Genomic DNA, 23,382 nt, shown 5'->3' on the forward strand with positions numbered 1-23,382 from the left:
GGGGGCAGTGCGTGGTGTGGGGGGGGGGGGGGGGGGAGGGCGGGGAGAGACGTAGACAAAACTTGTGTTTGAATAACCTGCTGCTTTCTTCATGGGAACTCACCAGCAAAAAGCAGGATTCTCTATCATAAAAAATACATTTGCCCCTAAGATAGAACCAGATTTCATACCTGAGTTCATGATTTCTGTTTTTATACATTATTAAGGGAATGTTTTAAACAATGGATTGTTATGGCATAAAATGTAATAAAAATCTGCACAGTAAAACTTCCTCTTTTCAGATCTGTAGAACTGCCGGTGAAGCTTCCTTTAATTGCAACAGCTAATGGAAACCAGCAAGATAGGCCTTCTGTGTGTGAAATACCAAATTCTTACAAGGGTACTGCTAGTCTGTCAAAGGAAATGCATGCAGATCAAGTCAAGTGTGCATTATCATTGCCTTCTGGTACAAATAGTCAAAAGCTAATGGAAACAGACCCAGTGGAAACACCTGTTGAGAAAAAAATATTTTTAAAAGGTATGATGTATTCCTGTGCGGGTGACTTATTTTTCAGAGCTATCTGAGAATTAGTATTTAATAATTCATTACTTGATGTGCAATACAGAAGGTATAGTAAGATTCCAAAACTGTGATAAACTAATAAAAAATAGAATGCTCACCCATAAGTATAGATGTCCTGACAATCACTTGTAGAATAATGTTTATTGAAAAAACACAGCTGAAATGTAACAAAATTAATGTGAACAGAATAAAACTTTGATAAGATAACCAAATAATAACTGAAGTAGTTATAGAAGAATACATTTTTATCCCCAATTTCAAAAGTCCAACTTTGGTAAAATATGAAATTAGTTCTAGTTAACTAAATTTTTAAGGACCAACCACAGAATGTGTGTATTCAGTAAAAAAAAAAAATAAAAAAAATGCAGTTTGTAATTTTCCATGCTGCTGGTCCAACCTTCAGTAATAACTGATAACTATACTATATTCTTTTTTCCCCAAGCTGCTGAAATTTTTCTCTTTGCAGAAAATCAGTTGTGCCCAGAACTAACTTGCAGTAGTGCCTTCCTGACTCATGTCAAAAATACACAATCTTTAAGACAGTCTGAGGAGCTTACAAAACAATATAATGATAATTTGTTGCCATTCTGTGGAAATGTGACTGAAAGAAAGAAACGTGCAGCACTTCGTAAGTCAAAAACTCAACCTACTATAAAGGATTTTGATAAAACATGTAGCTCAAATCTGCCTCATCATGGTATCAAAAGTGGCAGCAACACCAATGACATGAATTTGCAGGAAAGTTCAAGTGACTTGCCTCACATTATTCCTTCACCTCTTAAATTTAGCAATGAAAATAAGATAGATTTTAAGAAGCTGCTTTTTACTGACAAGATTACACCTGAAGAAACTCTTTATGATGCTGATATGGAGTTGACTGCCAGTGATGCAGGTGAACTGCTCACAGTTACAATGAAAGATAAAGATAAATTACACCAAAATAAAAATAGTAATGCCAATTCTGATAAAATTTTAGCAAATTTCAGAAAAGTAAGATATTCTAAGAAGGATAAAGAGAAAATTAAAAGCAAGACTGAAATCAGTTCAAATTTGTATGCAGAAGAAGGGCACACTAGGGCTGACAATACTGAAGTTTCAAAAACTACTGACTCACAACCTCAGCTATTCCAAAGTCAGATGGAACAGCTACCTACAGGAAGTTCTGTAGGGAAACAGAGTTTGCTAAATACCAGCAAATATTATCAAGCACAATATTGTCCAAGTAAAGCTAAAGATACTAGGAGGACATACCAGGTTAACTTAACGAGTCCAGGAAAACAGGAGACAAATACAGAAACTTTCTTAGAAAAGTTTGAAGACATGGCAGGCAAAATACAAAAAGCAGACTTAAACTCCTCTATTAACAAGACCCCACCAGAAGTTGATAATGCTGAAAATTTACCATTCCAAGATAACACTTCTAATGTATTGCCTTTACAGTGGGACTTTCTGCATACAAATGAGAAACACGGCAGACCAAAACCAAACAGGAAAACCTTTCAAAACCCTTCTAAAATGAACATAGCAAAATACTGTAGAGAGGAAAACGGGCAGTATGGAGAATATCTTTCAAAAAAGTCTCAAACAGAGATTCACCAACATGACAGCAAGAGAAAACAAGACCAGAGGAATATTATAATGAGAAAATACAACAAAAAAAGTAGTTACAGACAAAGTGGAGAAACTGAAAGTGACAGCATTCGTAAAATTACTCAGAAAGTACACCAAAAAAGTAGCAATTTCTCACCAGGCACATTAAAATGTACATTGGCAAAGGCTAGCCGGAAAGCATATATAATACCAAAAGAAAATCTTACACAGTTCTCACTTAGTAAAAATGAAGAATTAAGAAATAAGGATGCATTGCATGCAGAGGCTATTTGTGGAAATAAAATAACTGAAACTCAGCAAATGCGAGTAGCTTTAGTTACTCAGAGTGGTGTAGCTATGAATACACCACAAGCTAAAGAACAAGTTGAGGATGATGCTAATACATTAAAGAAAGCAGATTCATCATCAGTGGCACATAAAAACCCTCACATTAGTAACTCCCCTGATAATCAGGTAAAGCAGAAACAGAGGTTTGGTTCTGATAGTACTGAGACCAGACCAGAAAAAAGTTATTTCAGGCACATTGATCAGGGGAGGCAGAATATTTTGGATGACCAGAAAGTCCCTCATGAGATAGATTCCTTTATGAGCAAGTTAAACCCTATGGTTCAAAAATCAGAATTTTTAAAATTCTTACCTGTCGAATGTTCTAAGAATATGCCATTCAATGTAGATAGCTTTCTCCAGGAAGGTCTTTCCAATGTGGAGCTCCCAGCTTTTGATAACCACAATGCTTCCATGAACTTCTCTATACTGAAAAACTCTGAAATCTGTGGGGAAAATGCTCATAATAAAGCACTGGATACTGGAAAAGCAGAAGAAAAACCAGATCATATTTCTAAAGAGGCTTACAAAAAGACTCTGACACCTTGCCATGGTAAGTGTATGGGTGAGAAAAAAAAATGGCATTTTGAATTAGGAAATGCCTGAAATAGTGGTAAGGTATCTTCTCTTAACACCATCCTAGTCTTATTGCTTGCTTAGAGTGGATAAAACAGGAGTGGAAAAAGGTAAGACTGAAAATCACTAAAATTATTCATATTCTATATGATATTTCAGTCACAATATCTTTAAGTGTGGTAACTAATATCCTTGTTACTTTTTAATATATTCCAAGATGACATTTAGTTGGGCAGCTGTAAGTCGTCTACATTCTTGAGGAGCAATTATAGTTGGAGCATGTATTCATTTTTCAAAGAACGTGATGGAATTCAGAAAGTTGGGAATAGAAAAGATACAATAGCTTGGGCTTTTATACAAGGGAAATAAGAGTGTGAACTACACTGTTCCCTTCATAAATGGACAACATAGCTGGACTTAAAGATTTTGTTTGTATGTGTTTAGAAACACTGCAATTCAACAGCAATTCTGAGGTCTAAAAAAAAGTACTTTGAGCAGGTTTCCTCTAGTCTACCTGTAAGCAAACTTTCACATGACAACCTCTTTTTTAAGTAAGATACATTAAGTTAAGACAATAATCAAACTTCAGTGTAGTCTGGAAGATAGGTTTAGATTTTTCTGTCATACAATGAAATTACTGTAAGGGAGCTAAAGGAATATGTGACTATCATGTCTATGCTAGAGTTTAAATATGCTTTAAAATGTAGCTTTGAAGTTTTGTAGCATGAGTGGTCTATTTTGTAAACATATTTATTCTCACCAAGTTTACTTCATTGTCTCTGAGAATGTCCCAACACCTAGACAGTTTCCTAGCTCAAATTAATAGTTTGAATCCCAAACTATCAAGCACATACCGCCTTGTCTTCATTTAAATGCTAGGACACAATGGCAAAAAAAAAATCTCCTATTTTACAGCACCACAGAATAGGAATACTGGCAGAATTAGACCGTCATATTAGTCCTGGTAATTTGCAGTTGCATCTTCTCATCTTTGATTCCTTCTTTGGAAGGTAGAAAAAGGATCTAATAATTTTATTAGCTTTAATGATAAATTAGTAAACCCTTGTGATCAGCAGTATCAAAGACTACTGACATTAAAAGCAAGCTAATTATTTGATCTTCACCCATTTAAGCATAGTTCAAAAACCAGTTCATTTTTCATCCTACATCCAAATTGGTGTCTTGAATTAAAAGAAAGCAAGGAAATGCCATCCTTTCTGATGATGCCAGCTCTTCTGATCACTACCTTGAGCTGCACTTAGAAATATAACTTGAAAGTCTCCTGTAATGAAAGTCTCTATGTAGTTGCATCTGTGTGAACATAAATATTAACACTGAAAGCATCCAGCTTTCCTAGATAATGCAAACTCATAGATGTCTCAAAACTCTTACTTCTTAAAAAGAAGCTGACCTGATCTCTAACCTTAAGCTTTAGGAAAGCTCAGAATAACAGTTTACTTGCACTTTAGAACAAATCAAGATTGATTTGCGAGGCAGCCAAACTTTGGAGGTTTTTCATGATTGGAAAGCCCTCTCATTTAAACCAAATGAGCATTGCTCTTCCTTAATGAACTCCTTGAAAAGACAATGTTTTTCTTTTGCCTTCATAAATCAGGAGGAACTTGCTGCAAGCAGCCCAAAGTCACCATAATGTCTCTCATAATTAGAAGTAGAGTTAGCAGAAATCCAATGAAGAAGCTCTGACTTTGACTCTGCTTAACACATTTCAGAGGACTATTGATGAAATGATCAGTCTTACCCACTGAGATATTTCACTTGATCTCAGCACAGAGTTCTACTACGGGGCAATAGTAATTCATAGAATCACAGAATCATAGAATCATTTAGGTTGGAAAAGACCTCTAAGATTGTCAAGTCCAACCATCAACAATGTCCACTAAAACATGTCCTGAAGTGCCTTGTCTACGTGCTTTTTGAATACCTCCAGGGATGGTGACTCAACCACTTCCCTGGGCAGACTGTTCCAATACCTGACAACCCTTTCAGTAAAGAAATTTTTCCTAATATCCAATCTAAACCTCCCCTGCTGTAACTTGAGGACAGTACCATCAGCTTGACCATCAGTTAAGAGTGTGTATGCTAGACTGTACAAGGCATTCAGATGCTATAATAAAGAAAGAAAACCTTCACTTTTTGGACAGGTAAGAAAATATACAGTGATATAATTTATTAGTCTCAAGAGAAGCGCAACAAAAACCTCATCATTTATCCCATATGTGTATGAATTTCCTCTATGAGATCAATAGCATCCATTTGCTGCCACAGAGGATTTAAGGTAAAGCGTTCAAACTCAAGAAATGAAGACAGGAGAGTTTCAAATTCAGTTCCTTTGGAAAACTACATTCCAAACATTCTCATCTGGATGCAGTAAATCTAAAACTTGATGTGTATCAGTGAGGAATGTACACTCTTGGAAGAACTTTTAAGAAATACAGATGAAGAGTATTTCTTTCATCTTGGATTGCTGTCTGCATTAAATCTTAGTGCTTTTCAGAGAGACTATGATCTATAAATGGTTTAGAATTTTTTGAAATGTTGGCTAAGTAATAACTTCAGTATTTCTCCCAGGTTATCAAAATATTTGTCTCCAAATTAAATATTGATTGTTTAGTCTGGTGTTCCGAATTGGTCTTAAAGGATTACAGAAAGCTGACACAAATAGTACATCTACCAAGGCTGGTTACTTTTTTATGGAGTATTCCTCTTGGACATGTTCAGTGGTTCAAACTACGAGGCATTGTAAATAGTTTGGTAGTACACAGTTTTGAAGATAAGGAGGCTCACTTAATCACCTTGCTGTGCTCATTTTATGCATGTATGCTCAAAGAGCAAGGGTAAAGTTGGAAAATGCAGTACTAGAGAACTCTTGTTCTTGTACAGGTTGAATCTTCAGATTATACAGCATGCCCTGCCCCTGCATTCAACGTTATGAGCTGTGTGCAGTTTTACTTTTTTAAATGCAATAACTCCTGGGAATCTTAAGCAGCTAGCTGCAAATTACAGTGCTTATAGGGCTTTCTTAAAATGTCCCAAGAGCCATGGCAGACCTCAGACAGCTCCAAATTTGTGTAGGTTGAAAGCTGCTGTAGTGTCATTTTCTTTGCTCATCTATCCCCCCCCTTTTTTTTAGCATCTTTAGAGTAGGAGCAGTAGCCAAAGTACCTGAATTAAGAAATACTAATTAAAAATAAGTATGAATTGAAAGATTCAGAAAATATTTAAAATGGGGCATTTAAACTACTGTATTCACAGGGAGTATGGCTTTACAAGATCTGACAAATACTAGTATACGATCCCACACTTCCTTACCTAAATCCTCCAAAACCTTAGAAGAAAACTCAGCAGCACCATCTAGACGAGGAATAACCACTATTTGCTACAAAGAACCCAATCTAAACAGGTAGGTATATGTAAATTAGGGTTTTTGTTTGGTTTTTTTGAGTACATAACTATCCCCACTAAAGATTTGCTATTAAAACCCCCAAATAAGAAGTTGCACTCTCTCTTTTGCAAAGATACTTCAGTGTTGATATAAAACGTTTCCTGTTAGTGTGGCAGGATTTCCAAGTGCCACTTCAATTTCTCATTGAAGCAATGAGACTGAGGAGAAATAGGAGCTAAAAGGAATGGAGGAAGTGTCTTTTCACTTTACCGTTGGCTTTTCAGAAATATTTATGCCAGATAGCTTGTAAAAGAACTGCAAAGGAATTAGAGTTACATTTTTCTTTTACTAATTTAATAGGATGCTAAAATGCTGTAATGTTGTGATATTTACACATTCTCCTCTTTTACCCCACAATGATAAGGTTCTGTATTTCTGGAGGGAGACAGTAACTAGTAACAGAAAAAAATGTGGATCTCACTCAAGATTTTAGATTACTGTTTCCTATTTATATTTTATTTTCAAGTGTACTGTCCTGAATGGATGCTGTTAAGCTTTTGGTTTAAGTAATTTTTGAGTTTTGTCTTATAGGAATAAGTTATGATTACTCACATATTAATATGGTAAACTAAAAAAACCCACATTAAAAGACTACTATTTTTAGCATTATTTTGGAAAATAGTAGTTATCTATGCCTTGCTATTTCAGACATATTTATTTTCCATAAATTTAATTTCTTTCATGTATCAAGCTTTCATTGAGAGTATTTACCATTTGGGATTGTTACTATAATTACATCATTATTATAATTATAGTTACATAGGTGCTTCGTGATATTCATACATGATGTCTTTTATTTCTTTTGTTTACAGCAAATTAAGGCGTGGGGATCAGTTTACAGATACACAATTTCTGGATTCCCCAGTCTATAAAGTAAAAAATAAAAGAAGTTTTAAAAGTAAATCAAAATTTATTTGAAGAAGACAAGAGAACTGCCTTGATGAACAATACTTCTAAAATGGGTACAATTAAAAAAAAAAAAAAAAGTTTAGCAGTATAGAGTGCTTATTGTTCTTTGATTAGTAAAGGTCTTCCAAAGTGGAATTTCCTGGAAAGGAGCCCCTATACAAAGGACACAGGATACTTTACTGAGGACGGCAAATACAGGTTAGGCTCCACTCGTGTTTTGCATTTCTGGTCAGTAATTTATAATCTGTTTAAAGGGTTTGCAGCACTTCTTAATTTGTAGGAAAAGTGTACATTTTAACAAGAATTAAAAATAAATCACTTTTGGGAATTTTAATGTGAGTTGTTCATATTTACCATGAGTAGAACCATTTCTCAGTGCTGGCTGGAACAGACACAAGCATCCCAAATTTTAATAAATCCACTGAAACAGATGGAGACAGTATTTTTTTTTTTTTTTGATAGCTGACTTTTGGATTTCACAGAATCATACTGAAATTTGAATGAGGAAGTCTCACTTTGAGGAATAACAGAGAGAATTCTAGTGTCCAGAGTATGCGCCAGAGGCAGCCAGAAAGAAAATAGCATTGCAATAGAAATTCAGTAGTAAATAGGATCCAGACAAATCAACACCTTGAGTTTCCAATTGAGAGAGTGTTAGTGTGACAACTAATACAACCACATCATACCATTCAGCTATCGGGTTTTGTTCTGCTTCCCCTCTGGATTCTCATGAATCACTTCTGCATTCCATAATCCACTGTCAGCTGACAGAGAGTTTTCTGGTATTATCTGAATCGTAGATGCTGCCAGCTGCAGGCTATAGTTCACAGCCCACACAACTTTTACAGATTACATCGGATAAGTTCAGGTTCATTTTGCAACCAAGATAGCCGTAGCTCATTTTTAATGAGATACAAATAAGTTAACTTCTTTAGGTTATAGAAGGTGGTTCTTCACACAGTATGCAGTTACACTGAGGAATTCCTTACTACAGGAGTGGATGTTATTAGTTTACAAGGGCTTAAAAATTGATCAGACAAATTAATGGAAGAAAAATCTCTGAGGAATTACCAGAAACACTATTTCTGGCACAGAATGTCCCTGAATTGCAAACTGTTGAAGTCTGGAAGAGTATTCTGAAGAAGCCTTACTATGCATTTGACCAATCTGTATACTTTTTCCAAGGGCATTCACTGTTGAAACTTTCAGAGACCAGTTTTTTGGGTAGCTAGACCTTTGGTCTGATACGGTACTGATACTCTTGAATTTATAACATATTCTTAAAAATACCAAACCAAACTGTATGCTTTGTACTTCATTGTAGCTTCCATTGTAACCTGGGATGTTGATGGAGAAGATAGTCCTGGAAACTGTTTCTACACCTGTTAAAGACAAGAAGGTGATTGGGAGTAGTCAGCATTGATTTACAAAGGGGAAATCATGCTCTTTTAACCTGATAGCCTTCTACAATGAGACAACTAGCTTGGTGGGTGAGGGGAGAGCAGTAGATGTTGTTTGTCTCAACTTTAGTAAGGCTTTTGACATTATCTCTGATAACATCCCACAGACAAGCTGATGAAGTATGTGTTAGTTAAATGCACAGTGAGGTGGACTGAAAACTGGCTGAACTGCCAGTCCCCACAGGGTTGCGATCAGCAGCATACTGTCCAGTTGGAGGCAAAACCCTAGAGCTCCCTAGGGTTTTATACTGGGGGCTGTACTGCATCTTCATTAACAACTTATATGATGAGACAGAGTGCAGCCTACACAAATTTGGAGTTGATACAGAACTGGGAGGAGTGGCTGAAACACTGGATGGTTATGCTGCTATTCAGAGGGACCTGGACAGTCTGGAGAAATGGGCCAAGAGCAATCTCATGAAATTCATCAAGGGGAACCTACGTTGTTCTCCTGTAAGTTGCCTGAATTTCAGCTGCATATTTTGACAGAAAAACGAGTCGTACACATTGAAATGGACTCCTGGATATAGCTTTCAGGTGTGTCCATTCTACATGTAAGTCTTGAACTACAACCATAAACAGTAAGAGGCAAAAAAGCATTATTTACAAATATTTAACTAATACCACAACTGCTTTCTGTTGTTTTTTTATGACAGTCTGTAGCCCCAAGGCAGCTTTCCCAGGATCCTGTAGAACATTCCATATATGAATTTGGAGTTAAGTATGCCACTAGCGAGGTAGTTTACATAGGGGACCTTTATCCCCTAAACAGAGAGCTTGTCTGTCTGTGGTCACCAGTTCCAGAGACCATGCAAAGGTTGTAAATGTACAGCAATAAGGATGAGATGTTTTCATATAGAACCTCACAGGAAAAAAAAGTATTCCATCTGTATGAAAATTCTTCCAATATGAAACTGACCTCATCACCCAGGCAATGTGATCTGTATTGCAAAACAGAGCTGTCAAAATGATTATCTGAGAAGTTTCAGCAAACAGCCTTTTTCTTTCTGAAACATGCTGTGTATGGCATTACATTAGCATGACTGTTACAAAGAGGTGCAGAAATGGTTGGGAAGATAGATTCTATACTGATTCAATATTATTTAAAAAGGAATTACACATATAATATTTTTATACCTTTTTTCTTCCATATTTTACCAAGTTTGTAATTAATTGGGATTTTTTTTAAATTGAAATGTTCTTGCTAGCTTTCACTGTTTTATCAACATCACCAGCTGTGTCATTAGAAGTGCAACAGAAGTATCTGTTACAACTTGTGTTCCCTGTGCTGGCACTGCAGCAGCAAAACAGTGGTTTTTTGAGTGGTTGTTTCTCTCTATTGCCTGAAAGCTAGAAACAGAATCCCCTGCTTCATTTACTCAGAAAAAACTAATCTTTTTGGAGATGGTCTTAATTATTTTTTCAGTGAAGGTCCTGTTGTTCCACACAGCCTCAGGTATTACCAGCTAGACTGCTATGGTGTTCCAAATAAAAGCATGCAATTTTCAATAAAAGTATAAGGCCTAGGGCTTTATGCCTTAGCTTCTTCCATTCCTTTTCGTGTAGATATCTTTCAAAGTAACAAAGGATAAAGAAAATGACCTGAAGATGTGCAGAAGTTATTTTAAGTAACTCTGAAATCATATTATTGTTGCTACTGCCTTTCTTTCCTTGCTTTCTCCATCCCTACTGGTTTTGTTGCTCAAATTGATGTTCTATATACAGGGAAAATTGACTTTGTTGTTTTCTAGGATGCAGTTCTTTTAATTGTTCTGCAAAATGGTTGCTTACTTTAGGTACTGCACAAATAATGTTACATTGCCTGTTGAATCTTCACTAAATGTGCTGGTTTTACCAGATTAGTTGATATATTAGAAGCTCTTGCCAGGAAAAAGTTGTAAAAACAGCTGGTGACATCTGAGATAAAAATTAATCTGTAGCTGTCACAGGGATTAAGATTATTTTGCTAAGGATAAGGTACTTTGAACTTTTTATAGCTTCAAAGTTGCTTTTTTTCATGTTTATTCAATCTGTATTTATTTTTTTTTTACATTTAGTATTTTAGTTTACCACTCATAGAGATTTCGATTGTTTTAAAATTTGTAGGAAAATTGATCCTATATATTTAGATTAAACAGGAAGAGGAAAATATTTATGATTCTGTAAACCCTTGCTTGCCCAAGTACCCCTTACAAATGGTTATATACCTGGAAGTTACTGCCGATCATTTTGCGAGTGCCCATTCATGCAAAGTTCCCGCTGGGCTCACGATCACTACCTTGCTGGATTTTATCACAGTTTAAAATTACCTTTGGAGCTTTTATCGTCAGAACGCAACAACAGTTCGCGTTGCTACTGTTGCCACTGTGCTCTGGAGGAAGGCGTACGTCCTTTGAGAAAGCGTGAGGCACGTCTTCGTGTTTGAAGGTACCTTAAAAGGATCCCGTAAAAAAATCGCGGTTAGCTCTGAATGTTAAGAACGACTGACCTGTAGCTGTCGGGGCTCCGCCGCGCAGCTCCCGGCGGCGGGGCGCGGTGCTCGGCACCGCCGGACGCGGCTGCCTCCGCGGGCTCCCACGCGCTCCCCGCCCGCCGCCGCCGCGTCCGCCCCGCTGCGGCGCTGCCCCGCCCCCGCCCGCTAAGGGCTCTCCAGCTGCGGCGGCTGCCGGGGATTTCCTGCAGCTGCTGGTTACGGGGCTGGAGTACAATGTCTCTGCAAGGGGCGGCGGGGACTGAGGAGCTGATTTTCTATGTGAATGGGAGGAAGGTAAGTGTTGCCCGGGAAGAGTGTGGAGAAAGGGGGGGGTCCTGTTCCAGAAGTAACCGCGAAGGCTGTTTGGTTTCCTTTCTTCCTCATGGGAGTGTAACCGAATCCTCACACGAGCCTTCAGATGCGTTCCTTCCCATCTCCTCTGTGCTGCGTAAGAAGCCAATCAGCCTCCAAGTGTTACTTTAGTTAGCTAACACTTTTCTGCGTACAGCAAGTGCTGTTGGAAGGGGAGAAGCAGCAGAAGAGGACAAACATGATTACAACATCCCAGTTTAGTTAGCTGTGCTGCGTTTGGGGAGAAAAAAACCACATCAAAGTGAAGCGGACTTTCAGCTGGGTATCAAATCTGGCTGGTGAGCAACTCGTGCTTCATTTGTATGTGCCTGGCTTCTCATCTTTGATGGTATCAGAGAGGAGGTATCAGATGGCATCAGATCTTCAGAGGCAAAACAGAAATTCAGCAAGACTCAGGTGCCAAAATATGGACTATTGGCCAACATAAAGATAGTATTGCAAGAACAAAATTAAACTGGTTGATTCAATGCAACTGGAAGGAACTAGCTGATTCTAAGCAACAGAATAAGAAATACTGTAATTGATCAAGAATGTAGGTATTTCTGTTGCTCCCCGCTGTCAGTCCATTACAGCAAGGGAAAGTTTATATAAATAAAGCTAGAAGAAAACTGGTTCCTGCTGATAGCCTTACAGGCTTTCTCTAGTATTCATTCCAGTAGGTTACAGTGCCAGGGAGACTCTAAAATCTGCAAATCATTAATTCTTTATGCTATGCTGCCTCTGTTGTAGCAAAGTTCTGCTGTGTTTTTATTTCTAGCGTGGCTGACAATAAATACCTTTTCACTGAGCAGCAGTTATTTTTAGTAGTTGCAAGGTGCCCTGGGACTTCTTTCCTGGAAACCTATCTGTGTGAGAGGGAATTTCCAGAAGGAGCCCAAACTGCTCTGTGGTCTTTGGCAATTAGTGTAGCTCTATGAGAGGGAACCAGAGAAGGATTCTCTTCTGGCTTTGTGGGAATGTAGTCTCTGCCCTGAATTTTGAAAAGACTTAGTTTTTCAGTTAAACCTTGTTTTTCGTTTCTTACTGCAGATAGTAGAGAAAAATGCTGATCCTGAACAAATGCTGTTGTCTTATCTGCGAAAGAGACGTATCCTTTTCTTGTTTGTTCCCTTAGGTCACTCATTTGAAAGCCTTATTTGAGCAAAATTCTCATAAATCATAATTAAAAGGTGATTTACCTGGTTAAGGAAGTTGTGACTCCCTTAAGATAAAACAGCCATAATAAATGATGTGTCTTTCTTAAGCCAAATACTCTTCTGTGAGCTGCTGTATTTTTAGCCTAGTTTCCTATGCCATGTATGTATGTATGTATCCGTGTTCCTCCCCTCTCCCCCCATAAAGAACCTAAGAACCTTTTGGCCAGTATACATAAAGCTTGACAGAATAGGAGTCTCCAAGTTTTGTACAAGTCTCTCTCCCAGGAAAGGGGAGATCTTGTGATGAGACCCTGAGTCAGCTGGAATTTTGAGGTAATCTATGTTTTCTTATGATAAGAACTCCAAACAGATCTCTAAACTCAAAACCCAGGTTTAATAGTAAGTAAATATGAACAAGTATGTTTCTAAAACAAAAAAATTAAGTTAGTTAGACAAGACAGAAGTTGAGAGAGCTAGAACTCTCACGCTGCCAGTTTTGTCTTTGCAGACAAGGTTCTTTCCTCCTGTCTTGGTTTCAGTCCACAGCTCAGTGGCTTTCTGGGTTGCTACAAATTGTGCAGTGCTTGCTCTGATCTTTTGCTCTCTTTCTCTTCACCATTTCAGACACTTGACCGTGTGTCTGCTCTCAACTGTTCTTAGAAGGTTTCCAAAATCTGCTGCGCCACAAGCTTATTCCCAGTGTTTACTGAAGCTGTTGCATAATATTCTGAACACGTGTGTAGGGACTCCCAGCTGGGAGCAGGAAGCAGATGTGGAGAAGAGCAGAATCTCCCTTTTTGCAGCTTCCTACACTGTCTCACAAAACATACCCCCAGAGGGCAAGTGATGTACTGCATACTATAGAATTCACACGGGAGAGTTTACATTTGTGTCAGAGAAAAACTTAAGTCGAAACATGTTTATTACTGGTCAGTCATAAAGGGGAGTCTGGAGCAGAATAGGTTGCTGTAGTTATGGTGGTCATGAAATTATTCTTCAGTAATTTGAACAACTTCAGACTCTTATCGGGTTAGAAAAAGTAGAATCATAGAATCATTTAGGTTGGAAGAGACCCTTAAGATCGAGTCCAACCATTAACCTGACACTGCCAAGTCCACCACGAAACCATGTCCCCAAGTGCCACATCTACATGTCTTTTAAACACATGCAGGGATGGTGACTCAACCCCTGGGCAGCCTGTTCCAGTGCTTGATAACACTTTCAGTGAAGAAATTTTTCCTAATAACCAATCCAAACCTCCCCTTGCATGACTTGAGGCCATTTCCTCTTGTCCTATCACTTGCTACTTGGGAGAAGAGACCAAGACCCACCAAGTAGCTCACTACCAGCCCTACCACAAGAGTTGTACTTCATTGTTAAAGTGCATTGGTGAGTGAGGTAATCTAATTCTGTATTGCCTTGTTCTGACACCTTGAAAAATCATTTAATCTTTCTGTATCATTGTACCCTGCTTATAAAATGAAGATGGGATTAACTTTTTTTCAGGAGCTAGTTGGTTTCACTGCACAGTTTAAATGTCAACCTGTAGTATTCCTGCCCTCTGTTGCTTAGATATGTATGGTGGTGTGCTATTCCCCGAGATGTACCTGCCCAGCTGTGTCTGAGACTACTTTGTTAGCCAGTTACAGGAACTGATCCTTTTCACAGCAAGCCTCCACATATAGTTGAGTTAACATAGCTGGGGGACAGCTAACTTTGGTAAAGAGACAAAAAATAATGTCAGGGAACAAAAATACAGGACAGAAATATCTTAAGCTGATGCTGCTAAACTCTTTATAATATGAAATGGTTGCCTGAGTGAGCGTGAGGAACTGTAGCATCTTCCAGTAATGTGTTTTATAATTGCAAGGTGCGGTATAATACCTCTCTGAGCATCCTGTCATCCTTTTTTTGAGGCTAAATGCCATAGAATTGGCACATTAGACCACTTTTTGTAACTGGAAGCCCCATTGTAAATTAACAAGTAAATAGTGCATGAAGGGAAGAAACTGTATCTTAAAATGTATTTGCTTTATCTGACAGGATAGTATGTCTGTGAAAGGGCTCTCAGTAAAGCACTTTAGAGTGGAAAAAGTGGTAGAGCTTAATTAGATAAGACCTTAAAGCATCTCAAAGCTTTACTGCAAGTGAAGAATGCTAACCCTCACATTGACAAACATTTTTTTCTTTTGATGATGTGGTGTGAAAAGAAGACGGCCTGTATACCTTCCATCATTCCCAGCTCCTGGTAGACAGTTCTCTTCCTGCATCTTGTGCCAGCTGTGGAGTTCCTCAGACCTCTCTGTGTACTAATTACACTCATTAGGCCAGCAGAAAACTAATCCAGGAAAAACAGAGACTTTCAGTTGGATTAGGGAGTCAGTCGCTAGTTAGTCAGCTCATCATTAGGTCATGGAAGGGATTGGTAAGAAAAAGACTTGATGCAAGAGGTCTTGGGTTTTGGAGCAGGTAACATTGGGAAGAGGGGGAAGAAATGGGGAGTAAGACATCTTCCTTTTGGTGGCTGTAGAACATTAAATTAGCTGTTTGTCAATTCACAGCTTCAGATTGGTCACTGTTCCAGATTCATAGAAATGACCACTTCTCTCATAAGTGTGATCTTTCAGATGAGGTGCAAGGTTAATATCTGGACTATAAATGGGCCTTCTGGGAAAAACTGAGATATTAATTTTAGTGTTCCACTGGAACTTCAGATATGTAGCTATTTTGCCCATTACACGTTTCTTCCTTTCATATTTTCACTTGGAAAACTATTTTTCACTTCCTCTTTCTGTCCCAACTTACTCCTCTTCCAAAAGAAGGTCAGAATCAAGCTTTCTGTTTTCTTGGGAATAGGATTTTGATCATGTCATTCCTTAGGTTCAATCTTATTTTCACTGAAAATTTTAATCCAACATAGAAAGGAGTCTGATACATATGCTGTCTTACCAAACTGATTCTGTGTTCCTTAGCAGTTTAGGAAAAAAGGTGTCCTCAAGCATTTGAGCAGAATAAAGACCAAAATGAAACCTGATATTTTTTTTTCCCTAATAACAGTATTTTTAGTCCGTCTTACAGGAACTAAGTATGGCTGTGGAGGAGGTGGTTGTGGTGCCTGCACAGTGATGATATCAACTTATGAGCCAGCTTCGAAGAAGATACGGTATTCTTAACAGAAAATTTTGAAAAACACATAGAATTTTACGACTGTAGATACCATTTCTAGATATGAAACTGTAAAAACAAAGTTGTAAAATCTGTACTTAATAGTAAAAGAATCCAAAGGAAGGATCACTTTAATCCAAAAGAGAACACTGTAAAAAAATAGTGTTAATTCAGCTATGTAGTAAATTTGCTGAAATACCATGCTCAAATGCTTAATTTGCTCATATATGCTGACAGCTCCTTTGAGGAGTTTTCTCTTTAGGAGGCATACATTTAATACCCTTTGTATTAACCACTGGAATATGGTGCCTACCTGCAGCTCTGTCATATGACTGATGGGAAGATAGCGCAGGCAGAAGTTTGAGTCTTACCATCCCTTTAATACTGAAGTCCCTCCCTACACCCCACCCACAAAAAGGAGGACATTGAAACTCAAAACCTGAGTTTCATCAAGCTAAAAACTGGAATAAATTACTTTTAAATTGAGAAAACCCTAGTCAAATTGTTAAATGGTAACATGTCATTGTCAACTGAATATTTTTTTTAGGTGGGGAAAAGGTCAAAATGTCCCAGTTGTTCCTTTTGACAATTGCATTACATTGGAATGAAATGCAAATGAAAATGCTTAAAGTTATTGTAAGAGTTGAAATTAAAACAGTCAGAATGACACTTGAAAAGAAACATTTCAACTATAGTAAAACAAAATATTTTATTGCTAATGATGAAAAGCTTTGAAGAATTTTCATTTTGGTATGTTGTTCCTATTTAGAATGATATTTATTTTACATGAGAATTTCTTCTGGGTCAGAAATTTGATTATAAATTTGCAGCAGCAATTCTTTACTTCCTTCAAACAACTACACCAACCCTCCCTTCCCCATCTTCCTCCTCCAAAATATGCTTGACAGGTTCCTTGTGGGCACGAGAGATAAGAGGTCAATTGGAAAAGACTAAAGTATCAAGGAAGATATGAATTCTACAGAACTGTCTTCATAGATACTTTTTTTTTTACTGGGGACAAGAGACACAGCTAATAAGTGATCCCTTCCTTAAAGCTTATTCTCTTCTCATTCCAAATGTTGATAGTGACTGTTTTGTAAATATAAGCTATGTCTTGATTGACAGCTAAATAATATTCATGCATCTTTATTATAATAAAATAATATTCATGTTCTTTTTCTCCTTTATGTTCCAAAGACATTATTCAGCAAATGCATGTTTGCTTCCCATTTGCTCTTTGTATGGTGCAGCAGTGACCACAGTAGAAGGTGTTGGAAGTACAAAAACCAGGGTTCATCCAGTTCAGGTGAGAGTACAGTATCACTGTGTAAGAGGATTACTCATTTCTTCCTTTGTATAGACTGGCTTGAGTGGCAGTGCTTTTAGGACATGGGAATTCCATATGATGATTATTCTCCCTGCTAAATGATAACAGAAGACAACACAAGTTTCTGATGGTTGGTTGATCAAGGCTGTTGAGTTATGGCTCAAGATGGATCTTGCTTTAATACTAACAGCCTGATCAAATAGTTGATATGTAAGAATTGTTGGAGTGGATCAGGCTTGTGCTCTATTTGGGCTAATGGCGCATCTTGAACAATACCCCTTTAGCTGATGTTCTAGTATAAAGGCAAAAAAGACAGAAGTCCACTGAAGGTTAATTAGCTTCCTTAGTAAGATGTGGCCGGGCATCACACCCAAAATAATTATTCTTATTTGACATTGCTTAAATTGTTTTGCTTAAAAAGTCTGATTTACTATGAATACAACATTTGGTATGGTGTCTCCTGTTTAAGAGAGAGTTCATTAGAATGGTGACGTACACTGGAAGGAGTGCTATTTGTGGTGTTTCTTTTCAGGAAAGGCTTGCCAAGTGCCATGGTTCCCAGTGTGGTTTCTGCACCCCTGGAATGGTGATGTCCATATACACTTTGCTAAGAAACCACCCAGAACCAACATCAGAGCAGATGATTGCAGCTCTGGCTGGTAAATATTGTCACTTTTTCGTTTGTAGGTATGTCCTTGAACCATTTTCTTCAGGTATTTGTGTATGTGAGTGCATGTCTGTGTGAGTACACGTGTATGCGTGTATGTATGTACTCTATACAAATTGTGCTTCCCAGCAGAGTTGCTACTGCATACAGACCTTGTATTCTCTGTCATTCTTTTCTCCTGGAAAATGAAGCATGCAGCTGTGGATTTTTTCAGAGACAGGTGTTGAAAACATCCCCATATATGTCTTTTGGAGTGCTTTAAATGAGGTGTGCAAAAATGTTGTCCTATTGGAGAAGTAGCTGCATCTGAATGTCTCTGAGATCCCATTACATCTGGAGTCGAGAATCTCAGAAGCCTCATGGGAGACCCCTTTGTGGTAGGAATAAACCAGTTAAATACGGCAGAGAGATGCAAACCATCTTCACTAAGGGAAAGTGTGAGCATTTATTGCATGTAAAATAGCCTTCTGTCGTCTGTTGTGCTCTAGAGTCACTGTGGAGCCAAAGGCATTTCCTGTTACTATGAGGTGAATTTAGATGAAGGTGTGATGTTAACCTCCTTCACTATTAGAAATAAGTCAGGAGGAAGGAGAAAAACATTTTGAGTGGGTGAAGAATATTGTACGATCTCTATTGTACAATCGCCCGCATACTAAGCTGTAGTCAGCATTCCCTCTAGTGTAGCTCTCAAGTATTTCATACTAAGTATGGGAGTATTTCATACTCCCCTTGAAATAATAGTCTTTTTCCTCAGGAGCTGCAGGGTCCTAAGTCTTGTGACACTGATCTTTTTTGTTTTTCGGAGAGCAAACACTTCTCCTTAAGCTTCAAAAACACAAACCTCATATAAAGACGTGACACTTTAAAGCTATATGCTTTAGAACAAAGCTTTTTCTTACTCATTTCCTTTTTTCAGGGAACTTGTGCCGCTGTACTGGATATAGGCCAATCCTAGATGCCTGTAAAACCTTCTGTAAGGTAAGTAGTGATGATAAGAATACTAGATTGTGCCCATTAGTGTATATATGTATCCAAACCATCAAGATTTTCATTAAGATCATCTCTTCCCTCTGTTAAAAGATGTAGGTCCTAATAAGGTGTATAGTGGCCTAACCCATTACAAAAATTGGTTAATGCAAATGAACTTGGTGTCTAGCCTGGATTATGAAGAGTAATCTGAAGTAACTCTGTGCATTTTACTCTGGGTCAGTACCAGCATAAATCAAAGCAGAATTTGGATCAATATTCTTAGTAATTTATCACGTAATGCAATATGTCAGAAACCTACAGTGAAAGAAATGGGAGAGTGAGCAGTGAGTAAAAGAATTAATACAGACCATCTATGTGTGCTTTCACAAGGTCAACAGAATTTCAGATAGTATGAAATATTTTGCATTAAGGACTTCAACATCTGATGATTTTAAGTTATTTTTTAATATCACTTCTTTAATACATAATCCTTCCAATTTAGCTTATTATTAAACTTCATCTACAACTTCATTGAAATATAAAGAGACACTCTTACTGGCTTAAGTAGGCTTTAACTCATTGCCATTCTGGGTAATATTTCACTAATGGAATATTCCTGCTTCAGGAATCTGTTTGTTGTCAAAGGAAAGCAAATGGAAAGTGTTGCCTGGATCAGGAAGATGATTTGTTTGATAAGGAAGAGAAGGTAGGGTTTTAAGTATTTTACCTGTCCTATTTAGGTATAAAACTTATAGAAAGAATATTGCATGGCTTTTTTTCTTGTAATTAAAGTAAATGCAGTATACTCTGCCATTTTTGTTCTCCACCTTATTCGCCTTACATAATATTATTTGTAAAATAAGATATTTTATTATTCCTCGCAAGAAATTTGGAGATATTTCTAAAAATTAAGGATTCTTTGTGTACATTTGTATGAGGAGGTGATGAGGTGGCAGGTAGTTGGTATAAGGTAGTTTGGATCTCCAGAGCTGAGATTTGAGCAGTTTGTCAGGTTCAGGAATAGTCTCAGCTCGACTCATACAGTGATCATCACATTGTGCAAGAAATCAGGGTATATGTGAAACTGTCTTAAATCAATGATCAGTGACGATCTGAATATAACCACTGATCTCTTAGGAATCTAACTGCTGACTTGAGTCTGAAGAACTGATACATTCTTAAAAATCAGAGTTATGATTGTAATTTTAAATGAAACCTCTTATCCATATGAATATTTGACCAACTACTTTCTTACAGTAGGACTACAGGAAGCCTGTACTTAGTCTTTCAGTTGCTTGCATCTACACTGTCATTTGTGTTAGCAGTGAACTTTAAGAAATTGTTATGAACACTTCCTTCACCTCAGCAGCTCCAAATGATGCATGGTAATTTAGGACCAAATTCAAATGATAATGGAATTACTAAGTTTCTACTCACCTCAGTGGGACCCTCATGATTTGTTTATGGTTTTGCTTTTTTTTTTTTAAATTGAATTAATGATGAGAGAAAATTCTTGGTCTTTGCTTGTTTTCTTTCTTTTTAAGGTTTCCACCAGACTATTTTCAACAGATGAATTCCAGCCCTTAGATCCCACCCAGGAGCTTATATTTCCTCCAGAACTAATGGTAATTTTTCCTGCTTACAGACTATTCTTTAGCTCTGTCTTTTCCTTAGTAGTCCATAGTTCAGAACTCATTCTGAAGTCTGCTTAGCAGTAATTCATCAGAAGAAATGTCATAACATTTTAATATAAATCCAAAATCATATTTCTTTTTATTTTTCCAGTGAGCTTATTGAATATTCACATACAAAAAGATAATCATATTGGGAAAATGAAGTTGCAGAGTTAAGTATTAAGTGACAAGACAAAGTAATCTAAACTGGGTTTTCAGTGCAGTACCTGAAGACACAAATGTTTCTCAGCAACCTGAATGGCAAACACTTTTTAACATTGGCAAACCAATGCATTTTCCCCATTTTGTGGCTTAATAGTTTTGTTGGTCTTTTCAAGTGTTAGCCTCAGATAGCAACCCAGACCAGGGAGTGTTTAGCCCAAGTGATTAAAGTATGACAAAGATATAAGCAGCTGAACTAAGGGCACTGGAATGGAAAGTGTCAGGCATCCTTAATTATTGACAGCAGTACTTGCCCTATAAAAACTGAAAGCTGTTTGTTCTACATTATTGTCCATCTACAGATTCAAAGCCAAATTCTCTGTAACTAGCTGGCTGGTTATGGAGAAACGTTGATAGCTGTGGGACAGGGGTTCTTGACTGTGTATTTATACCACCACTAGTTCACAAGCTATTTCCAAGTGATCAATGAACAGTGCTAGAACAGCCAGAGACATCCACATGCATGCTTAATCTAGAAAGGGATGCTGCTGCCAGTGTCATTGGTGACCTCCAAGCAAGCTAAGCGTGCAAACACCTCACTAAGCATTTTTTATCACTTTTCCAATAATTACAGTGATTGCAGGATCTATTCCTGCGTATTTTGCTTGGGTGCTATTTCTTATCAATCAATCTGTTTATTAGCTCATTGGAATTAATTGAAGACGTTTCACTGATGCAGTTTGGAAATTCACCACTGTGCAAAGAGCCAGCATAACAGTCCCATTTCTGTCCAATTTTGAAGGATTAAGTAGAACTACCATTGTTTAAGAACTTCTTTTGACTTTCAGTCTAGTGTCTATTAGACCTTGCACCTGTCTATATATCTAAATATTTATATCTGCCTTATTTCCCCATCAGAGAATGGCTGAAAATCAACCAAAAAGAACTCTGTTTTTTCATGGGGAGCGAATGACATGGATTTCTCCTGTAAGCTTAGATGAATTACTGGATCTGAAGGCTGCCCACCCCAAAGCACCTCTTGTGGTTGGGAACACCAGCGTGGGTATGTATACAATCAGAATGGCTCTTGTTGCCATAGTTCCAGTGTGCATGGGAGGAGTGGGGCTACATTTATCATTCCTTTTGCATTTTTGTCCTTAAGCTTACTCTCTACTATGTTGGAGTTGTCATTATGGAAAGTGTCTTTTGTCTAAGTCTATTCCTATCTGGTAGGACCTGAGATGAAATTTAGAGGCGTGTTCCATCCAATTGTTATTGCTCCTGCAAGGATCCCAGATCTGAATGTGGTGAAACGCATGGATGATGGTCAGTAGACTTTACTTTGTTCAGACATACGAGATTCTTCTGCAGTAAGGGATGCTGCTGCATTCCATGGTGCTGAAGGTGTGAAGTGCTATGCAACTCATTCCTAAGCATGCTTGGTTCTTTCCCAGGTCAAGGTGGCTGTGGCTACTGTCCCAGCGTATGGTAGTTTTGTCTTCATGACACAGTGCAGTACTGACCAGCAATATTATCTTGGGCCCCATGAGTCCTAATAGTCCAAAGGAATTATTCTGTTAATACTGATTCTGGTGCTAAGTCATGCAATATTTGCTTTGTGATCTCTGTACCGTGCTATGGTGTATAGCAGAGAGAGACCCATACAGAACCACAGAGAGAGTTGGCAACATTGCATGCTAGTTCTACATTAGAAAAAAGGCTGCGATTAAACTGGCATAGCTAATATGCATTAACTAATATTGTTCTCAATCATAAGAGCGTTAATTATTATAGATTAAAAATTTTATACCTCAATTTATATATTTAAGGTAAGCACAGAGATTTTTTTAGACAAATTTAGACTAGGTTTTAGTTTTTAAATAAATTCTATTGAAATTAGAAATAACAACTAGAAATAGATTTAAACTTACTATGATAGCCTAAATTAATTAAAGATAAATTATGTTGTGCAAGTTTATTGCCAAAGTTTTAAGAAAAGTCAAACCCTATATCTGATGAAAATTACTTGCTATATGCCTGAAGCCACTTTTTTGAAGTGGTAAACTGTATTTGGCAGTTCTGTTATTCCATTTAGAATACCTTTTCATTTCAGATCGGTCATCCAGTTCTAGTCAATTACTAGCTTGTTCTTAGCTGACAAGTAGCTGGGAATTTAAAAGAAGCAGGGAGAATGTTTACTGCTTTTTTTTTAATCTGTAAATAAAACCTAGTTATGAGAAGGTGAGACTTACTAGTTCTAAAACAAGAGATACACAGTTTGCCAGCCAGAAATAGTATTTCCTCTCTTTAATCAGATTTAAATGCAAAACATGTTTTGATTAAATTTTTGTTTCAAACACAGAAAATTAAATATTGCTTTACTTGGTTAATGAAAAGCCATTTAAAAATTATGTATCTTTTGATCTATATTTTTTATTGAATTCCAGTGTTCATTCAAAACATTCATAGCTTACTTAAAGTCTATTAATAATTTTGAATAGAAAGGCACTGTTTACCATTTTATAATATTGAA

General features: G+C 37.4%; 2 protein-coding genes across 6 annotated transcripts in view; both read left to right on the forward strand.

The window, feature by feature from the left end:
- Positions 1 to 7,454, forward strand: part of SGOL2 (shugoshin-like 2 (S. pombe)) — a 10,128-nt gene extending 2,674 nt beyond the window's left edge. Inside the window, exons 6-9 of the mRNA XM_010569090.1 lie at positions 282 to 517; positions 1,029 to 3,054; positions 6,351 to 6,494; positions 7,349 to 7,454. Of these exons, the coding sequence (XP_010567392.1) occupies positions 282 to 517; positions 1,029 to 3,054; positions 6,351 to 6,494; positions 7,349 to 7,454 (2,512 nt within the window). The remainder of the gene's footprint in view (positions 1 to 281; positions 518 to 1,028; positions 3,055 to 6,350; positions 6,495 to 7,348) is intronic.
- Positions 7,455 to 11,541: 4,087 nt separating this feature from the next.
- Positions 11,542 to 23,382, forward strand: part of AOX1 (aldehyde oxidase 1) — a 53,072-nt gene continuing 41,231 nt past the window's right edge. For all 5 annotated transcript variants that reach the window (XR_774173.1, XR_774174.1, XR_774175.1 and 2 more), the window contains exons 1-10: positions 11,542 to 11,672; positions 12,780 to 12,837; positions 15,953 to 16,049; positions 17,249 to 17,357; positions 17,911 to 18,037; positions 18,962 to 19,023; positions 19,640 to 19,720; positions 20,559 to 20,639; positions 21,768 to 21,912; positions 22,083 to 22,175. Coding sequence is in view for 2 of the 5 variants with exons in the window: in XM_010564545.1 (XP_010562847.1) it covers positions 11,613 to 11,672; positions 12,780 to 12,837; positions 15,953 to 16,049; positions 17,249 to 17,357; positions 17,911 to 18,037; positions 18,962 to 19,023; positions 19,640 to 19,720; positions 20,559 to 20,639; positions 21,768 to 21,912; positions 22,083 to 22,175 (913 nt within the window). In the remaining 3 variants the exon portion in view is untranslated. The remainder of the gene's footprint in view (positions 11,673 to 12,779; positions 12,838 to 15,952; positions 16,050 to 17,248; positions 17,358 to 17,910; positions 18,038 to 18,961; positions 19,024 to 19,639; positions 19,721 to 20,558; positions 20,640 to 21,767; positions 21,913 to 22,082; positions 22,176 to 23,382) is intronic.

Source organism: Haliaeetus leucocephalus, unplaced genomic scaffold (assembly GCF_000737465.1).
Source record: "Haliaeetus leucocephalus isolate CR32 unplaced genomic scaffold, Haliaeetus_leucocephalus-4.0 Scaffold1, whole genome shotgun sequence".
Classification (NCBI taxonomy): Eukaryota; Metazoa; Chordata; class Aves; order Accipitriformes; family Accipitridae; genus Haliaeetus; species Haliaeetus leucocephalus.